This window comes from Lepidothrix coronata, unplaced genomic scaffold, assembly GCF_001604755.1.
Source record: "Lepidothrix coronata isolate B3197 unplaced genomic scaffold, Lepidothrix_coronata-1.0 Scaffold1, whole genome shotgun sequence".
In the NCBI taxonomy this organism is placed as follows: Eukaryota; Metazoa; Chordata; class Aves; order Passeriformes; family Pipridae; genus Lepidothrix; species Lepidothrix coronata.
This window is the reverse complement of record NW_016690181.1, coordinates 8,585,691-8,605,045: the sequence shown is the minus strand read 5'-3', so window position 1 is coordinate 8,605,045 and position 19,355 is coordinate 8,585,691. Positions and strand designations below refer to the sequence as shown.

Below are 19,355 nucleotides of genomic sequence, written 5' to 3'. Positions count from 1 at the left end.
AAGAATTTTTTTTATGTAATATTGTGATCTTTTGAGCCTATCTCTCTCCTGGAAGGATTCCTTGAAAGCCTTTAAGTGCCATTGTTGTCTTTGCATTTAGGCCATACATCTCTGATACAGATGACTTGGAAATTCTAGCCCCTGTTTCATAACAATAGGGCAGACCCTAAGCATCGGTTTAACTCTTTATATTTTATTTGGGACAGGATTGATGCAAGGTCTGTAATAATATGCCAGACAGAAGTTGTCTTGTCTGTAATAAACATGCCAGACGGAAGTTGGAAGATGTTAGATTGCCTGATGTTAATGGCTGTTTCTTAGCATTCCTGTTGCCTGGCTTCCTGTTTACTTACCATTTGCTTTAAAGGATCTTAACAGACCTGATGTGGTATCGATTCATTAACTCCTTCTTCCTCTGTATAGAACAGAAAAAAATTGGGTCCTCCTGCCTTAGTGATGAAGACAGGAAATTTGTCATGATAGACTAAGGCTATTGCTATGATCCTCTCACTCTTCAAAAAATACTTTTACACCTTTTCTTCCTCTTCTAGAGTCTCCAACTCTGCTTGCCATACTATTCTCCTGACTTTATTTTTCTTTACCCATCCATTTTACAATCTTCACTTCTTGTACAGGGCAGAAGCTTATACTCAACTGTGTTTCTAAGCTGGAGCTTTCTTTTTTTTCCATGGAGAAATTAGAGTACGGACAGATATCTTTTAAACTACACCTCTTAGCTGGTTTCAGGCCAGCTTAATCTGACTTGCTAAATCTCAATGTGAGTCACAATTTAGCAATTAAAAAGGTCCAACTTGGAAATAATTGACTGACTAAAAATAAAGCTTTGAAAAGAGGGTTAATAAAGATAAATCTCATTTTCATGCCATCTCAGCAAGTTCAGAAGCCAGCATCACTAACCATTCCACTAGGGGCTGACTTCTGCTAATGTCTGGAAGCTCAGGGGAGCACTCCCTGAGTATATCACTACATTTTTACAAGCTAACCCAAAGGAATGCCTATACAGTGCTCTAGTCAACCTTAAGAGGCTCCTAACAATACACTGAATAAATAAACACTCAGGTGTTACCAAATAAATCACTTCAACCCACTGGCCATCTAAGTGGAGGACAAGACCATGCTAAGTATTTGTGCAGCATTTCATGCAAAGCTGCAAGTGTAATACAAACAGTAATGAAGCTATTTCATGGGCATTAGCACCAGCTTCTGAAAAATGAACCCACTGGACTTTGTTTTGTTTTCAGATCCATTTTTGCACTGGTTTCATATGAAATCCCAAGCCAGTGAAAACTTAATTTTATTTTCAGTTCAACTCTGACACACACCAGTGAGACACTTGGTCACTAGAGCTGACTCAGATCCACCTGATCTTTGCCACACGCAAAGAAACAGGGATCACTACTGTATTCTGCTGTATCTGCTCCTATACCTCCTGTTCAATTGCTACCTTTCTTCCGCACTTTTGTGCTGGGGGTTGGTGGTAAACCTATGTGACAGAAATAGCTTCTAATAGTGATTCTGTGGTGTTTCCCTATGTCCATGAAGGCTGTACAGTGTCACTTGAAGTCAGCTGGATTTAAGTCAGTCCTTTACCTGATATCTGGCCATCCCCGTACGTAACACGAGATTCATTTTGGTGTACCACCATGTGTGGATGTGTGGCTTTGCATGTGTTCTGTTAGCTCTGGTTGGAGTATGAGCAAAGATGACTTCTCTCCCAGTCAGTGATGCAGGAAAGAACAGTTCACAAACATAAGCTGTCCTTTACTATACCTCAAACCTGCTCTTTTTGTTCGACAGAGAAAGAGAAGGGGAATTTTTTTGCTGAGGGAGACGTTGTCCAATGCTGAGCCAGAGGGATTTTCAGGCTGGAGAGTTTCAGATGTGACTGGAGTTGCTAGGGTTCAAATCCCCATTCTGGTTTGTGGCAAAAGTCATTCATTTTGCTGTTGGCCCTGCTGATGCTACCAGCAGCTAGTACTTATGGCAGGTGAAATAAATACCAATGCATGCATAAGAGAAGTCACTTTGGACTTCCATGAAGAAAGGTTTTACTTTTTTTTTTTTCCTACTTCTTTTTTTTCTTTAATGAGATTTTAGATGAGGATGAGGGAAGGTGGATGATAGTACATTATTATGGAACTTGTAATTGCTTATACAGCTTTTTAAGCTACCTGTATTAACAAGAGCAGGATGGAAGAGAGGCAAGGGGCCAACTGGTCTCTGTAGAGTGGTAGGGAAGGGCAGGGATGCATGCAGGGGTGGAGAAGGGCTCTTCTGACATTGCATGCTTAATCTAATCTAGGCCATAATAATTTCCTACTGGCTCAGCATCAGTCACATTGTTAGCCTAATGCTGAAATTAGATCTTGTCTGTCAGTGACATTTGTTTTCCTATCTGGACCATCTCTGTACTGCAGTACTTCCTGTCTCAATTCATATGGGACCAACAATCCCAGTTATGTCGATCCAGACGTAGCAGAAAGCTTTTACTGAGCACTCCCTGCAGACAAGGGAAACCATCAAAGTGAGTGTTTCAATATGCCATTGCTCTCTTGTGTAAAATAAGAACAACTCCCCATTGCAATTTGGGGTCTTATTCCTGTCCAACACTGCACTGATCATAAACAAACAAACAAACAGTCAATAATAAAAATATCATAGAATCATACCCCTTATTGTCCTGGGTTTGGCTGGGATAGAGTTAATTTTCTTCATAGTAGCTAGCATGGGGCTATGTTTGGATTTGTACTGGAAACAGTGTTGATAAGACAGGGATGTTTTCCACACTGCTGAGCACTTCAAACATGGAGACAAGGCCTTTTCTGCTCCTCACCCCACCCCACCATTGAGAAGTCTGGGGTTGCACAAGAAGTTGTGAAGGGACACAGCCAGGACTGCTGACCCCAGCTGACCCCAGACCATATGATGTCATGCTCAGCATATAAAGCTGAGGGAAGTAAAAGGAAGGGGGGACGTTTGGAGTGATGGCATTTGTCTTCCCAAGTCACCATTTCGTGTGGCAGAGCACTGCTTTCCTTGGAATGGCTCAACCCCTTCCCATGGGAAGTGGTGAACAAATTGCTTGTTTTGCTTTGTTCATGTGTATGTGGCTTTTGCTTTACCTATTAAACTGTCTTTATCTCATCCCATTAATTTTATCACTTTTATCCTTCTGATTCTCTCCCCCATCTCACTGGGAGAGTGAGAAAGCAGCTCTGTGGGGCTGAGTTGCTGGCTGGGGTTAAGGCAGAACACTTGTCTAAATCCATACTATATCTGTGTCTATACTCTGGGCAGTCAAGCTGAGACAACTGAGCTGGTGGGACAGATTCATTCAGGGGAGCTGGAGTCACCACACCTTTTCCCTGTGCACCCAAAATGATGTTTCATTAAAGGGTTCTTGAAATAACAAGTGAGTTCTTCACACTTCTGAACACCAGAGAAACCAGGACAATTTCCTGTGTGAGTCATAAATTTCTTCTGAGCCTCCTGTGCTTCCCAGGGTGCCAGCTTCTTGCTGTACTCACTACTGATGGCTGTAGCTCAGGGTCAGGAGAAGTGACCTGAGCCCCAGTTTAAGCACCCACTCTTGCCTCAGGAGGGCTGCAGCTCTCAGGGTGCTGGCTCTGGATCTGTAAAAGCTCCAGACATTTCCAGTTTCCACTGCAGCCAGACACTGTGGGCTTCTTTCGCATTTAATTGAGAGAAATAGGCATTTCTGGGAATTTAGCTCATCTTGAAGCAGACATTTAAAAAGCCAGATGAACCCTAGGGGTGCTTAGGAGGACTTTATCTGTGAACAGCTTGAGGAACATTAGCCATTAAAAAGACTGAATTTTGGACAAACTCCAAATGGAGATTACCATTTAAAAATATAACATTTTAGGCACACATTTTAATGTAAGCAAACATTCAATTTACCCTTGTTAGCAAACACAAAATTACTTAAATCACAGTTTTTCAAATACCAGCCAGGTTTCCAGTTAGGAACTGCAAACACCATATAGCTTATCTTCTTCTGATATCTTTTTGCCTTGTATTTCAGGAGAGCTTAGAAGAGATAAGATGCATTCCTTCCTTCACCTCTTACGTAATAACAAAGTAATTTTGTGGTCAAGACCATTTTAAAGGAGTCTGATTAAGGACCTAGGGGTTCAATTCCAAAAGAATTAATTTAAGATCTGGCACTCGGAAAATTCAGTTTTAGCTTAGGGCTTATTTTTCTCTGAAGTTTTTAGGATCCTGGCTACTCCATTGCCTCCCACCTTGTGTTTTTAATATTTGCCTGCTTCTGGTTACATTTCCTCTACCCTGTATACAAAGGCATCAGTGTGAGATAGCACCAAATATTTTGTGAAGATATTTTTTAAAAATTCCCACATATGCACTTCAAAGGAGGCTTTCATGATGTGAATTTTTCATTACCTGGAGCAAAAGAGAGACACTCTACTTTTAAAACAGGCGTTAAACCAGAGGCAGGAGTTAAACTTTCAGACCTTCAGATGGCATAGATGCCACAGGTGGTGTAATATTTTACTTTAGCTGGGGATTTACACACATGATGTTGTTTTATGTCATTTTGCTGCAAATTATAGCAAATTTTCATTATCAAAACATATCAATTTGTCTTTTATTATTTATTTGTTAGAACCTCTTTAAAGGGAGAGCTGGAGAAAAACTACTGTGGTTCTTCTAGGGGATATAAGGGATATGTATTGATCTGGCATTCATTTATTGATTAGCTACTTTACTGCCAAACACTGTTTGGTTGTGTTCATCTACTTTAGATTCTGGAGGCAGCCTGGAAAGTTCACGCACTGCCCATTACCTCAGTGGAAAGTATTGATATGCTAATTGTCCAGGAGGTGATCCAAAGATGTTGGGAATAACATAATCATCTTGCTGTTCTACATGCTGTCTATGATTACTTATTTTGAAATCATTGGCTGAAAATATTGACATGTTAGGTAATGAATAAAAATCACATAAGAGAAACAAATTACATTTTTAATTAAACCCACACATTTCCCCATCAAATGCAAAGGATTTCTAATGAGTCCCTCCAGAAAACACAAGTACTCAGAAAATCAAGTATAATAAAACTGTGACTTGAGTGGGTGAGGGGGGGTGGTGAGGAGCTTGTAAACAAGAACTCTATCTGGCTTTGTAGCTAGAGAACTGTAACTATAGAACTGCCTAATTGATCCGTACATTTGTAAAGAGGTGTCTTGGTTTAACCCCAGATGGCAGCTAAGCCCCACACAGCCGCTCACTCACTCCCCCTCAGTGGTATGGGAGAAATAATCAGAAGAGTAAAAGTGGGAAAACTCATGGGTTGAGGTAAAGACAGTTTAATAGGTAAAGCAAAAGCCATGCACACATGAACAAAGCAACAAAGAATTCATTCACCACTTCCCATGAGCAGGCAGGGGTTTAGCCATCCCCAGGAAAGCAGGGCTCCTTCACACATTAATGATGACTTGGGAAGACAAACACCATCACTCAGAATGTCCCCCCTTCCTTTTTCCCCAGCTTTATATGCTGAGCATGATGTCATATGGTCTGGGATATCCCTGTGGTCAGCTGGGGTCAGCAGTCCCAGCTGTGCACCCCCAGCCTCCTTGCTGGTGGGGCAATACAAGAAGCAGAAAAGGCCTTGATGCTGTGCAAGCCCTGCTCAGCAATAACAAAAACATCTCCATATTAGCAGTATTTTCAGCACAAATCCCAAACCCCATATTAGCCACTGTGAAGAAAATTACCTCTACCTCATCCAAAACCAGCACAATAGGTAAAATGGAAAGGATGCAATTTTTTGTATAGTGTTTTTATTTTGCAATTGAATCTGCTAGTGTAGCCCCCTGCTCCACAGAGTAGGATTAAAAGATAAAACAGGCATCAGAACTTTACACCAGCATTTCTAATTTCAAACTTTGTCCTTTATATCAGAGTGGCTGGAATTGGGAATCTACTTGGCCTGAGCAAGGGATGTGAGGATATGGAATAGTCTAGACAAACTGGTGCTACCAGGTATGTTGGGGGGTGATGGTGGCTGAGAGAAGGAGAACTGCTCTGAAAATGCTCCAGCTGAAATTTAACATAGCTCAGAGTAAAATGTATATAAGGCAAAACAGCTGTGTGCCACCTGAGTGATACAAATGAGGGGTGGGATCCTGCACCTTTTGTGGTAACGGGGAAAACACAGACATCACCCAGTAATACTCTCAAGTTGTTATTTTGCTAGGCAGAGTGGTGAGCTAAGCCCCTTACTCTGCTGTCACCTATGCCTTAGGAAATGCTGCTACTGCGAGGACATTACAGCCTTCTACCATGGCTTTGGCAGTACAGGAGAGCTCAAACCCAAAAGCATCCCATTGCACTAAAGGACTGAGATTGTGAAGCCCAAGGTTATGCCTGTGGCACAAAAAAAGAGGTAGAAGGATTTTTGCCCCCTACTTGGCCTCAGTCCCAAAACCACAAGCAAAGGGTAGAGAGGAGGTAGATGGAGGAAGTCAAGCAGTGAGGAGCCAGAAAAAGTGGACAAAGATTAAACACTCTTAGAGTATGAGGTAGTCTCCTGGAGCACAGCATGGCAGCCCTTTCACTGTGGGTCAGGAAGAGGGACCTAGGCAGGGGATGTAAAGATTTACTGTGCAGTGGAGAACAATCCTACATTGCCCAGATTATGGACCAATTGACCTCACAAGCCTTTTCATCTCTGGTTTTTGAATCCCAAACAGAGAGTTCTGTTGCAGCTGCAGCTGAGGCCAAATGGGAGCTGTGCAGCAGGGGGCCCTCTGCAGACTGTGCAAAAAAAGAAATGAAAACGAATGGGCCAGAACTTCAGGGCCTTCACTTTCTGCTAGGACAGAAAAGCCAGTGGCTATTGTAGAGCGAAGAGTTTCTAACTTGCTGAGCCCACAGCCTGGCAGGAGAGGAGGAAGAGGATTTAACACTTAAGATAACTTAATTTGTACTAGCAGAACATCCCAGATTTGGTCCATCATATCATACTCCTTCTAGATACTCATTAAACCTTTTTGCACACAGAACATAGAGCAGCTCAAATCTCTAGAATCCAGTCCTAGTATTAACCAGTCATGAGGAAGCTGTGAGGAGTGAGTTCCTGGGAACACAGAGGCAGGTTACAACTGAGCGGATGCCTGAATTCAAGTCTGGCACTCCTAGAGGTCAAGGAAAGGTGAACGAGTTTGCCCAGGTGTTTCCTGTCACTGCAGGCTCTGGAGCTCAGGGTATATATGGGACAGGGGAGGCTCGTCACACTCTTTGAGCTCCATCACGGTTTAATTTTCTTTTTTTTGAGAAGACTGCCAATGTAATTGCATATGTCTGAGAACTGTTCCTTACTTTTGATTTGATCCTTTTGTTTCAAACTGACATAGTGACGAGGACCACATCAATGCATACAGTAAGTATGCAATATAGTAAATATATTGCATATGCAATATATATTCATAATATACAATGCATATAGTAAATGTTAAGATGTTTCAAGAGAAGCATATGAGTAATTTGAGGGAATCTGAATGCCTATTATGACTCCTCCTTTAAAAACTGATCTCCAGCTCTGTTTCCTAAAGAGAATATTGTTGCAACAGTCAGGAGAGCTTCAAGCTTGATGCATAGCTAAAGAACACAACATTGCAAAGCCAGATGAATTCTAATGGATAGATGGATATAGGCTGAAATGTTAATATACCTGTTTAACTTGATAGATGTTAATGGTGATGACAAATTTATAAATGTATGTGGACCTACATTTATCATTTTGCTGCAGTATGCTAAAAATTTGATTATTTTTAATCCTTCAAAAAGCTGTTTCTAAGCACAGCTCCAAACTCCACTCCAGCTTGCTAAGTGGCAATTCAGTCATATACAAAATATTTCAATATATTATTACAGATTTTTATCCTAAATTACAACAGTCCTGACTTTTCATCATTATCATTCCTGTCACTGGGCATGACACATATAAATTACTAGAATTAATTCTTTTCAGAGCACTATTTACAGATTGAAGCCAGCAAATTTAGATTGCATCTAGAGACATTACTGCATTTTGCTCTTTTGCCTCAAACCAATGTGAACTCCCTAAAAAATCAACTTCTAGCTTATAAGAAAGATTGTGAAATTAAATATGGGTTGTATACTGAGCTGATTAGAAACAAGAAATAAAAAATTTGAGCTGCAGCTTACAACATGCTGAGCATTGGTACCTCCTAGAGAGGTCAGGTCCTCCTGAGGATGCAGATCCTCTGCAATGTGTTTAGGAATAATCCTTTGTCCCTCCAGGTAAGAACTGGCAGGTCTGCCAATGTGAGTTGAAGACATCCTGTGGTCTACAAAAGCCTAAAAACTGGCAATCTTTATGTTAATAATTGGCAGAGATTAGTTTCAATAAACATCTGGATAATGTTTTCTGTAGGAAACCCTCTATGTTATTGGTTATCTTTCATCTGGACTTCTCAAAAGAAAATGTTACCAAAAAGGGTTAAAATCCCACAGTCCCAGTGGTAGATTTTGCAGTACAAAGATTAAATTTGCAACACAGTAACATGGAGAGAGAACTTTATGCCAAAGCCAGATATCCTCACATCTATTGTACTGTCAACAGATGCCCAAACTTTGACACACCATTTACTGAAAGAGAATCTGAGTTATTCACAGATATGCCCCAATGACATTTCTAGGCAGGACAGAATAGAGCTATGATGTGAATAGAGACAAAAATTGTGTACCTTTTACACCTCACTTGTCACCCACACAAGAGAGCACTCACACAGGGCATCCCCAGCCTCCTCAGAACTTCCATTACATTTGTCCCTACTTCTTCCCTGAAGCCACCTGCTATCCTTCCTGTGGAAGTGTGCAACTACGCGAGAGATACAAACACTGCCATTACATGCAGTTTTATTAAATGCTGTTTGGTTACCAGGAGATTGGGATGTTTATAAATGAGATGTTTGATGATTTCATTTCAAGATAGGTCAGAAGGTGAAGCTGCATTTGTATATTCAAATCCAGCAGCAAAATCCCACATCTTTTAGAGCAGTGAAGGAAGTGCCAGAAGCTTTGGCTAATAGATCTGCTCTCCACTCAGCCCTAGTGAGGCTACATCTGGAGCATTGTGTCCAGTTCTGGGCTCCTCAGTATAAGAGAGACATGGAGCTCCTGGAGTGGGTCCAGTGAAGGGTTATGAAGATGGTCAGGGGACTGGAACATCTCTCTTACTAGAAACTGAGTGAACTGGGCCTGTTCAGGCTGGAGAAGAGAAGGTTGAGAGGGGATTTCATCAATGTGTCTGTATTTATATATCGGGGGGGGGGGCAAGAGGATGGAGCCAGGCTGTTCTTGGTTGTTCCAAGCAATAGGACAAGAGGCAATAGGCAGAGTCTGATGCACTGGAAGTTCCGCCTGAATATATGGAAGAACTTTACTGTGTGGCTGTCTGAGTACTGGAACAGATTTCTCAGAGATGTTCTGTAGTTTCCCTCTCTGGAGATACTCAACAGCTGCCTGGACACAATACTGAGTAACGTGCTTAGGGAAACCCTGCTTGAGCAGGGAGTTTGAACCAGATGACCCTACTAGTGATCCTTTCCAACCTTACCCATTCTGTGATTCTGTAATTCTGTGATTTTGTACTAATACAAATTAATCTTCTGTGATAAGCTTGTTTTGGAAGAAAATTTCTTTTTCTAGCTCTCAACCACAGTGCACAAAGATAGAAAAAGTGGCTTTCTTGTAATGGATCCTACCAAAACCACAGGCCAAGCACAGCTTGTCATAATTCCAGCATCATTTACTATGAAGATAATAGAATCAAGAAAATAATCTTTTTTCCAGAGTATATTCCTTGTTTGTTCTGATTATTGGCTGGTACTCTGCATTACTAATAGCCATTCATAATCTAGCCACATTCTGAGCAACCTGAAATTATTTATTTATCCTTTATCTTTGTGGTGTAGATGGCCCATAGTTTCATCAAGAGTCAAAGCATGGATTGACAAAACTGGCTTCCTCCAGGCCACATGAAGTCTGCAACAGAGCCGAGGTCACATCTTGCTTCAAGGGACATAACCAGGCATCTACTCAGATTATATGGAGGCAGTTCATATGAGAGTAAAGTGAATCAAATATTGTTGACCTGAGGTCAATTGAGGACCTGTGGTCCCATTCAGTTACACATACTGAGACTGCTTGTTTATTGTCTAATCTAGTTTGAAGTGTTCATGCATACCCACGCAGAATTGACAGCGCACATACACGTAAATTAGAAACAGGATTTAATTGCAATATAGGATAGGCTGTGGTGATCAGACACAGGGCTCAGCTAGACCTGACTGTCCCCTTTCATCCCTTTTTTCCTTTATTTTCGCATGTTTTTTCCTCCTCTAGCCACCTCAAACTTTCCTTCTCCCTTCCTTTGGTCTCTGCCCTAAACTGTATGGTAGGTAAGTCTTGCATGTTCCCAAAATGCTGTTCCCATTGCATCCTTTAATGTGACCTATACCATAGGCAATAACCACCTGTAGTTTGCAAAGCATCTGGGAGTTTCTTGGGAGACGTCACATCAGATAAGAAGGTTTAATCAGTTTTCTGTGATATGCTTGGGAGCAGCCAATGTTGCGTGCTCCATTTTCCCTGATGAAGTTACTGAGGTTTCTCTGCCTTTGTTCTCCCTGCATCTTTGTGTTAACAGGGATTACACTTTTAATCATGTAACTCAACATCCAAAAGGTAATGAGAAATCACACTGGACCCTTTCTTCTGTGCTGACTTCTATGTGACAGTTAGTTATTAGGGGTTAAAATACTACTGAAGAACTAACAGAAGCTAAAAGCTAGGTATTCAAATAAAGACTTATTTTAAATAAAAAATTAAATTCATCCTTCCAAATGCTGTGAAATCCTTATGAGTAAGTCTCCTTGAGCTCCTCTATGTTAAACATGAATTGTAAGAATTCTGCTTGAAACCGTATTATCGTGCAGATTAGCTGAGCACAGTTTTAGAAATCATTTGGCAGCTTTTTACTGCTATAAACTGGCTTTAATTCTTAGCTAAAATACCTTCTGCACTAAGCCTGCCTCTTCAGCTCTTAAATACATGCTGCAACCTTTTTAGAGAGTTAAACTTTATTCTATACACATGCAGATCTATTTATGTACTTCACACACACACAGAGAAATACTTTACAACCAAAAGGTACCACTTAATGAACAGGCTGCGATTTTCCCATGAAAGCAGAATGGTACTCAGTAAAGTGGGTTTCTTCCTGGTCATCATATACTGAAAAATGATGTTCCTTAAAAGAAGGCCCACTCCTGCTCCCATAGAAGCCAAGTGAGGTAAGAATTGGGCCCCTAGACTGAAAATGCAATTTAAGTTTTCCAGATGCTGAATTTCAGAGCTTTACTAGGATAGTAAATATCACAGGCTAGCTCTGATTTCTGTTTGTGTTAACTTCCCCTGTACTCGGCTCTGGTGAGGCCACACCTCAAGTACTGTGTCCAGTTTTGGGCCCCTCAATTTAGAAAGAATGTTGAGGTGCTGGAGTGAGCCCAGAGAAGGGCAACAAAGCTGGTGAAGAGCCTGGAGCACAAATCCTATGAGAAGTGGCTGAAGGAGCTAGGGTTGTTTAGCCTGGAGGAGACTAAGGGGTGACTTTATCACCCTCTACAACTACCTGAAAGGAGGTTGTAGCCAGCTGAGGGTCGACTCCTTCTCCCAAGCAGCTAATGACAGGATGAAAGTACATAGTTTAAGCTGCATCCAGGGAGGTTTAGGTTGGACATTAGGAGGAACTTCACAGAAAGCATTATTAGACAGAGGAATGGACAACCCAGGGAGAATGGTGGAGTCACAGTCCCTGGCGGTGTTTAAGGAAAGACTGGGCGTGACACTTTGGTGGAGTGGTCCAGTTCACAGGGTGGATTTCAGTCATAGGTTGGACTTGATGATGTTAGAGATCTTTTCCAACCTAATTGATTCTGTGATTGACTGGTCATGGAAATGTCTCTTGTCTTCCGGTTAGGGAACGAAGTTAAGGGGAAGCTTTTTGAGAGCAACATACCCCTTCCTCATTGCAGAAGGGATTGAGCGAGCATTTATGCCCCTCATGACGGTACAGCCCGTCCGCAGGGGTGCAGCTCTGACCCAAACTCTTCCAGGGGTTACTGAAGGGCTCCTGCCCGCTGCCGCACGGGTTTGTTGTATGACACGCTAATGCCACCAACAACCCTGCACGCTCCTCAGAAGCGGCCACAGGTGTCCGACGGGCAGCAGCTGTCAGGGGCTCCCAGCGGCGAGGCCGGCGGGCCGGGGCGGCAGCCGCGGGTGGGCACGACGGCCCAGCGGGGCGGGGCGGCGGCGGCACCGCCCCCGGGCCCTCCCCCGGCCCGGCCCCCGCCCCGCCGCTCCCGCCGCAGGCTCCGGCGGGCCGCACTGGCGGAGCAGCCCCGAAGTTTGCGGGGCGGCCGGCGCGGGGCCATGTGGCTGCTGTGGCTGCTGCTGGGCTCGGCGGGTGAGTGCGGGCGGAGGTGGCGCCCCGGGGCGCTGCCCGGGAGCGAGGGGGCGGCTCCGCTCGGCGGGGGAGGGCGCCGGGGCCTCCCCACCGCCCCCCGCCTCCGCTGGGCGGCTCGTGGCGGGCCGGGGGCGCCGCCGGCCGCCCCTCCCCGGGCCGCTCTCGCCGCTCTCCCCTCCCCTTCTCTCCCCTCCCCGGGCGGGCCGGCCCGGGATGCCCGCGGCGGGGGCGCGGCGTGTGCGGCTCGTCCCCTCCCGCCCCTCGGGGCGTGCTCGGGGTGGTCCCGGCCCCGCCGGGCTGTGCGGGACCGGCCCGGGGCGAGGCGCCCGGAGCGGGCGGCGGGGCTGGGGTGGACCTGGGGCCGGGCGACCTTGGGCCGAACAGGGCGTCGAAGCCGCCAAAGGGGCCGCGGCTCCGCCGGTACATCCCGGGCCGGGCCCCCTTCCCGAGGCCGCTCGGGGCGGGGAGGAGGCGGTGCAGCCAACCCCGCCGGTGGGACCGCGGCAGGATGTGCCCAAGGGAAGCTCTCGGGTTCTGCCCGGCTTCACCTGGGGTGCGGAATGGGGATTTCCTACTTTTTATTCATATTCGTCTTTATAGAAACTCTTCCCCACCCACCCCACCCCCCTCCCGCCACGGTCGGCATATGCCTGTCAAAGTCGGCGAGTTGATGATGTTTTATGCAGCTTTGCTGCAGGTGTGAATTATTTCTGCAACGTGATCTTTGCGGGCGCTTTTCCAGACGGTGTAAGTAGCCTGGCTGCGTGCTGCTGTGTCTTGTTTCCGAATCACGCCTTGGCGATGAGGTGATGACACACAGTACGTAAAACTCAAGATTATCAAGCTCAATTTATTTTATTTTGTTTTCCTTTTTAAGACTATTTGTTGTCACGAAGAACTGGTAAGTTTCACGGCTTCCCTGATAAAAGTTTTTTTCGAGTTTGGTATAGATGGGTAGGAAGGAGGAGAAGCATTATAGGACTTGCCGCTGTTTTGAAATTACACAACTGCAAGCTTCAACTGTGACTTTCATAAGTCTTGTGTAGGTTTAGGTGTCTTTGCAAAACTATTTTAGCAGTTCCTTTTTTGGAAAGCTTCAGGCAAAGCACAGGTTTGTTTATCCGTATTGTGTTGCCTTCTTCCTTGTTAATTTCCATTTTACTGCTGCCAAAGTTTCACCTAATTATTCATAGCAAGTTATATGTTTCCATGTGTTGAATGTATTTACTTGTAATACCACTCTTAGATTAGCATGGAGGGTTCCCATCTACAAGATGCTTATCTTTACATATGAAGGTTTCCCAGCCACCCCACACCCTATGTTCCTGTTCCACCTTGGCTTGGGGGCAGTGACCAAGAAGACCTGTTTCTTGTATAGAAGTTGGTACCTCTGCTTCTCAACTGCTAAACTGCCGTTCTTGCACAACGTTCTTGCAGTTACTTAACCAGAGGCTCTGGCTTACTTTGGGGCAGATTCAAAGAACTTTTTGAAATCTTTTTTTTTCATGTGTTCTGTTTGTCTTTTGTAAAATAAAATATGGGGTCTTTGGGGATTTGTTTTTTAAATGTTGCTTCCTCTGTATATTTTGGCACCCCTGCAAACTTCCCACTGGGAGCGTTAGTTTGTCTCTGCCTGGCCTTCACTCTGTTTTGAATTTCACTTCTGGTAACTCCTAAAAATATTTCTTTTCCTATTGAGTCTTTTTTGAGTACAGAAACCTTGAAACCCTGGGGTGCATTTCAGTTAACAGAAGATAAACACTGTATAATGTCCCTGTCTAAACAGTTTTCTGTTAGCATGCAGAAGTAACTGCAGACTTGGACTCCCAGTGAACATTTGCAAGGGAAAGTTTGATCTTTTATTTGCATCTTTATTCGTGTGGATCAAATAGTGCTTTTCATCTTGGAGGACCTATCTGCATGGGGAAGGTTTTTTCTTGTTATGATATATATGATGTGAACTTATACTAGACTGTTTTAATTTCAGTTTATGATTGTAACTGATAACTGATCAGAAAGAGGCTGTGGATCAGGAGTTTTAGCCTCTGTTCCCTGCACAGGAGCTCCCTGATTACCTTGCTTTCCTCTTCTAGTCCCCACCTCATTTCAAGTCTCATCAAGCTCTTGGGTAGTGCACACACCATGCACACCCAGTTTCTTTCATCTCTCCGTACTCTTGCCAGTATAAGCAGGTCAGGCCGAGCTCTGATTCCCTCCTGCTGCCCTGTACAAGTCATAGTGTGCCCCTGTTTCCAGCGATTTACTTTGGCTCAGTGTCAGCTCAGGAGTTCCTGGATGTAGGTTAGATCCTGCAAGAACTCCCATTACCAGCTCAGACTGTAACAACTTTTTCTGGTTAAATTAATGTAGAAGAAGGTCTGTTAGTTAGAATAGAGACATCTATGTTTATCTTTTTCTACTGTTTGTATGAGATAATACAAGCTGATGTGCACGCAGTTATACTGAGTTTTGGAAAGGATTGTTTCAAAGAATGGAAAGTACATTTTAGCTGAAAAAAATGATAAAATGTAAATGATCCCTAAAAAATGAGCTCTGTTTTGAACATAAATTTTGGGTTTTTTTTTCTTCAACCTGTAGGTCATCCATTAAGGACAGAAGTGATGGCAGGAGTCATAAGCACTTAGGTAAATTAGCGACTTTTGAAAGTATGATTGCAAAGTGAGTGGAAAAGGGAGATTATGTTTTTTTTCTGACAATTACAAATCTTCATCTTTTAACTGTGAAATAGGTTTTAAAGTGTCAGTCTTCAACTGACTGGAGAATCAAAATGCAGTGCATAACTGGAATTCCTGAGTATCATCTCAAGTTGTCACAGTTCAGTGTAAGGACCTTTCTGATGCATGTCATATAAATAATGTATATATAATACCTGTTAAAATATACTCAGGTTGCTCTGTATTAGGAGGAGGCTTCAGTCTTTTGATTTAATAGAATCAGGACCCTATTCCACAGACAGCATAAACATGCAGGGCCACACAAGTGCTTTCATCACATTTTGCAACTACCTCTCAGAAGTTTGGAAAAAAACCAGAACACCCCTGAAATCAAGCAGGGGTAGGAGCTACTTGAAGCATCATGTTACCACATCAATCTGCATTGTGTAATATCTGCTACCTTAAAACTTCCACATGGTAGTGAAGAAATAGCCATTATTTCCTATCGTGAGTCTTCATTTGTGCTGACATTCAGAGGTATTGCTATGAGTAGAATTTCTTTGCTGAAAAGAAATGTACTCATGGGAGGAGTATTCGGTACCGCTGAGTACTGTACTCTACTGCTGTGTAAGCAAAGAGCAAGAAAACCACTCTCTACTTGGATACTTGGGTCTGTACTGTGTATTCAGTAGATCTGTTTTGTATTTTTGAGGCAGTCCTCTTAAAAACTCTTAGACTGACTGTAGTCTTCATAACTATTGTTTGTCTCTCTCGGCACACAAGCCAGCTGTGGATGCGTGCAGCCCATCAGTGTGTGAGAGATGGACAAGGATTCGTGTGGTTGGCAAGTCACGAGAATTCCAACTTGGAAAAGTAATAGGATAAATAGATGATAAGCTACAAACAATGGATATTTGCTGAAGATATAAGTCTGACAGTGGTCATGATGAGAGAAGCCAGGAAGTACTAACTTCAACGCAAAGCTCCACATCCATGCTGAGGAAAAGGTGGGATTTCTCACAGGAGCCAGCGCCCATGGACAAGGTCTCTTGAATCAGTTCCTGGTTATTGGAAGTTTGATGTTTGAGGCTGTTGTCAGACTTTGCTCTTGCAAGTACAGTTTTTATACAGGGTCTGAAGTAAGCAGAGGATGATTTTGGGGGGATTTTGAATAATGTCAGGGAAAGTGATGTGTCCTTGGCTAGACTTAAGTAGATTCCTGTTCTCCTTGGATGTGGGGAGTTGCAGGGCTCAGGAGCTTCTAGCCATCCCATCACTTGGGATCATTCTGCCACAACAGGAGTCTACAGTTGCCAAGTTGTCAGGGTGGAAGCATATTTGCATTGTTGCAGTCACATGTTGTGATAGGAGGTGGATAGCGTTAACTAGAAAACACATAGTAAAAATGCACCTTTTGTACAAATGTGACATAAATTGTTGCAAGAGTGCAAGTCAGTCTGCCATACCAGATACATTTTGAGACCAGCAAGCTCCATACCTCTGATGCAGAAATTACCTGGTGATACTATAATATTTTTTTTTGTGACCACAGGAACCTGCATCCTACTTTGATTTGTATGCCAGTTATCTACCAGGCGAGGAATAAAATGGCTCTCTTTGCTTAAATCTGGTAGAATTGTAACAGGGTGATGATGGTTTGTTAGGCAGCAGTGATGAAATGAGCTGTGGTTCAAGCATCTCTGTGTTTCAGGGCAGTAGTGTAGGAAGACCTAATACAAAATTAATTTTTCACCCGGAGACATAATTTTTTTCGGAGTTTTCATTTTTATTTTTTGATTTTAATTTATTTTTCCAAGCTGGTAAATTTTACCTGAATAGTTTCTGTGATATATCCTGTTCTGTGGTAACTCTCTCTGTCTGTGTAAGCGGAAATGCACTAATGGAGTAGACCTGAAAAATCTGTAGCATGAGATCTGTTGTGATGGTAGCAGTGCTCTCCATTTCGGTATCTTGTGCACTGTGGAACTCGATGAGTTTTATGAATTGGTAGGAAGCCTTGGAGGCTGTTCAGTTGTCTTGCCTGCTGCAGACTGAAGCTAGGGGTGCCTTTGTAGAAGGCACTCTGTTATAAGTATTTCAGCTGGTATTTTCAAGGTCTGTATTTGAAAACAGTTTCATTATCAGCTGGGTTTTGAAAATGAGGAAGGAGAAAGATCTTTGGTTTCAGTAGTTGGGTTTTGGTGTTTTTGAATTTTCAAGTATTAAAGCAGAACTCTTCTGCTCTGGCAGGATCTCATAATGGGCTATGCTAAGATGCAGAATGGAATATTTCAAGTAAAACCAGTTTTAATGATGTATTTTAAGGTATCTTCCAAGTGAAACATTGAGTAGAATGCCCTTTGCCTGAAATGTAAATAGATCATAGCTGGAGATAATTGTATAGTCAGCTATTAGTATAATTAGTTTGTCATAGATTTACTGACTGCTGTAGAATTTTTGAAGGAGAGCACATCTATATTAAAAAACCCCAAACCAAACCAACAACAAAGATTAAAATTTACTAAATAACTTAAGAAAAAGCAAACAAAAAAAGATGTTGACAGACACCCCTGCAGAAGTCATTTAACTAAATTAGTTATCTCTGATAATGAAATGAAACTTCTGACTTGTACTATCAATGGGGTTTTGCATTTGCATGGACTGAGTGTGTGTCCAGATACTTACTTTTTGACATGTAGAAACTTGCAAGCTGCAGTAGTTCGATCACGTGTTTAGTTTTTTTCATGCAGCCTCTTGAGCTGTCAGACTAAAAGGCATTTTAGGCCAACTTTACATTGCGTGCAGTGTTGTATATCAGGACAGAAAAGTCCTTTTAAGGGAGAAGATGGTGTAATGCTGGTTGGTTTTGGTGTGTGTGTTCATGTTTTAATTTGCACAGGGGGAATGCTGAGGCAGTGACATTTCTAAATGGAACCATTGGTCTCTGCTTTTTGTTGTTCTCAGCTGCTTATGCAGATACCCGCTTACTCATTTCTTGGTTGCAAAGGAACTTATGGAATCAGATACTTAATTTAGTTACAGCTTATAGAAATATGTCCTCTTTGAAAGTTTGAGAGAGATAATAGGTAGGTTCTCTTAGTGTGAAAAATGTGTTGAAAGACTGGGGAACCATGTGGGTGGACAATCAAAAGGGCCTAGATGAAAATGAAAATGGAAGCAAGTTGTGAGAGGTTATCTGGTGATAACTTTTCCCTCTGTGATCCTTAAGCCTTCTTCCTGCGATGGGCTGGACAGCTGTGAACTTGTCACAATTAAAACATATCAAGCAAAGCTGCTCTTTGTGTGTGTGTAAATGGTTGAGTAAGTTCCTCTGTCACAGTATGTGACATGTCACAACGAACAAAGAGCTGAGGTAATGAATGGAAGGTGGTGATGTGGCTGTGAAACTCTGCTAAAATATGGGATGGTTTAGGATTGGACACTGATGAACTCACAGGAGATCTGGGGAGGTCTTGGTACTGTGTCCTCTTAGCCAGGAGGTTTCAATTTTAAAATGGGTTTAGTATCTCTGGGGGGCCTGTGAGGCTTAATTTATTAAAGATTGGGAAGTGTATAAGCTGAACATGGTTGAAGCATGCTGTTGTGTTATGAAATAGTTTGTTTCAATAGGGACAAAAATACAATTTTTCAGGTTTTAGTGCTATTTTTTTTCCTTTAGTAGGGATCCTGATTAGTTTTTTTCTTTTACATTAAAGAAAATCCCTAAGTGTCACACCTTGCAACGGACCCTTGGTGTTGTGTTGTTACCTTTCATCTGCTTAGACAGATTCCAGTTGGCTCCCAGGGAATGTAATGGGGGAGATTCCTGATTCAGGGTTCTCTTATTGAAGATTTCAGATGATTTTAGATGGAAACCAAGTACATCAGATGAGGTGGCATATGTTGGTCTATTTTGAAACAGCTGGGTTTGTTGGATGAAAAGTTCGATTTTAAGTAATGTTTTCCTATGAGGATTTATCTCTGTTTTTGATAAAATGCAGTAATGTTACTGCAGCAAGTAGGTTGAGGTTCCATTAAAAATTAAGATGTGAATTCTGGCTACTAAGTATCACTTTGTGCTCAGATTCCTTAATTCCTTGGAGTCCTTTCTCTTG

General features: G+C 42.7%; 1 protein-coding gene across 2 annotated transcripts in view; it reads left to right on the top strand.

Moving 5' to 3' along the window:
* The first annotated feature begins 12,468 nt into the window (after positions 1 to 12,468).
* LDLRAD3 (low density lipoprotein receptor class A domain containing 3) overlaps positions 12,469 to 19,355 on the top strand; it is a 116,020-nt gene continuing 109,133 nt past the window's right edge. Inside the window, exon 1 of one of the 2 annotated variants that reach the window (XM_017813765.1) lies at positions 12,469 to 12,565. In XM_017813765.1, the coding sequence (XP_017669254.1) occupies positions 12,532 to 12,565 (34 nt within the window). In that variant the 5' untranslated portion in view covers positions 12,469 to 12,531. The remainder of the gene's footprint in view (positions 12,566 to 19,355) is intronic. The other variant, XM_017813773.1, reaches the window with a different exon arrangement.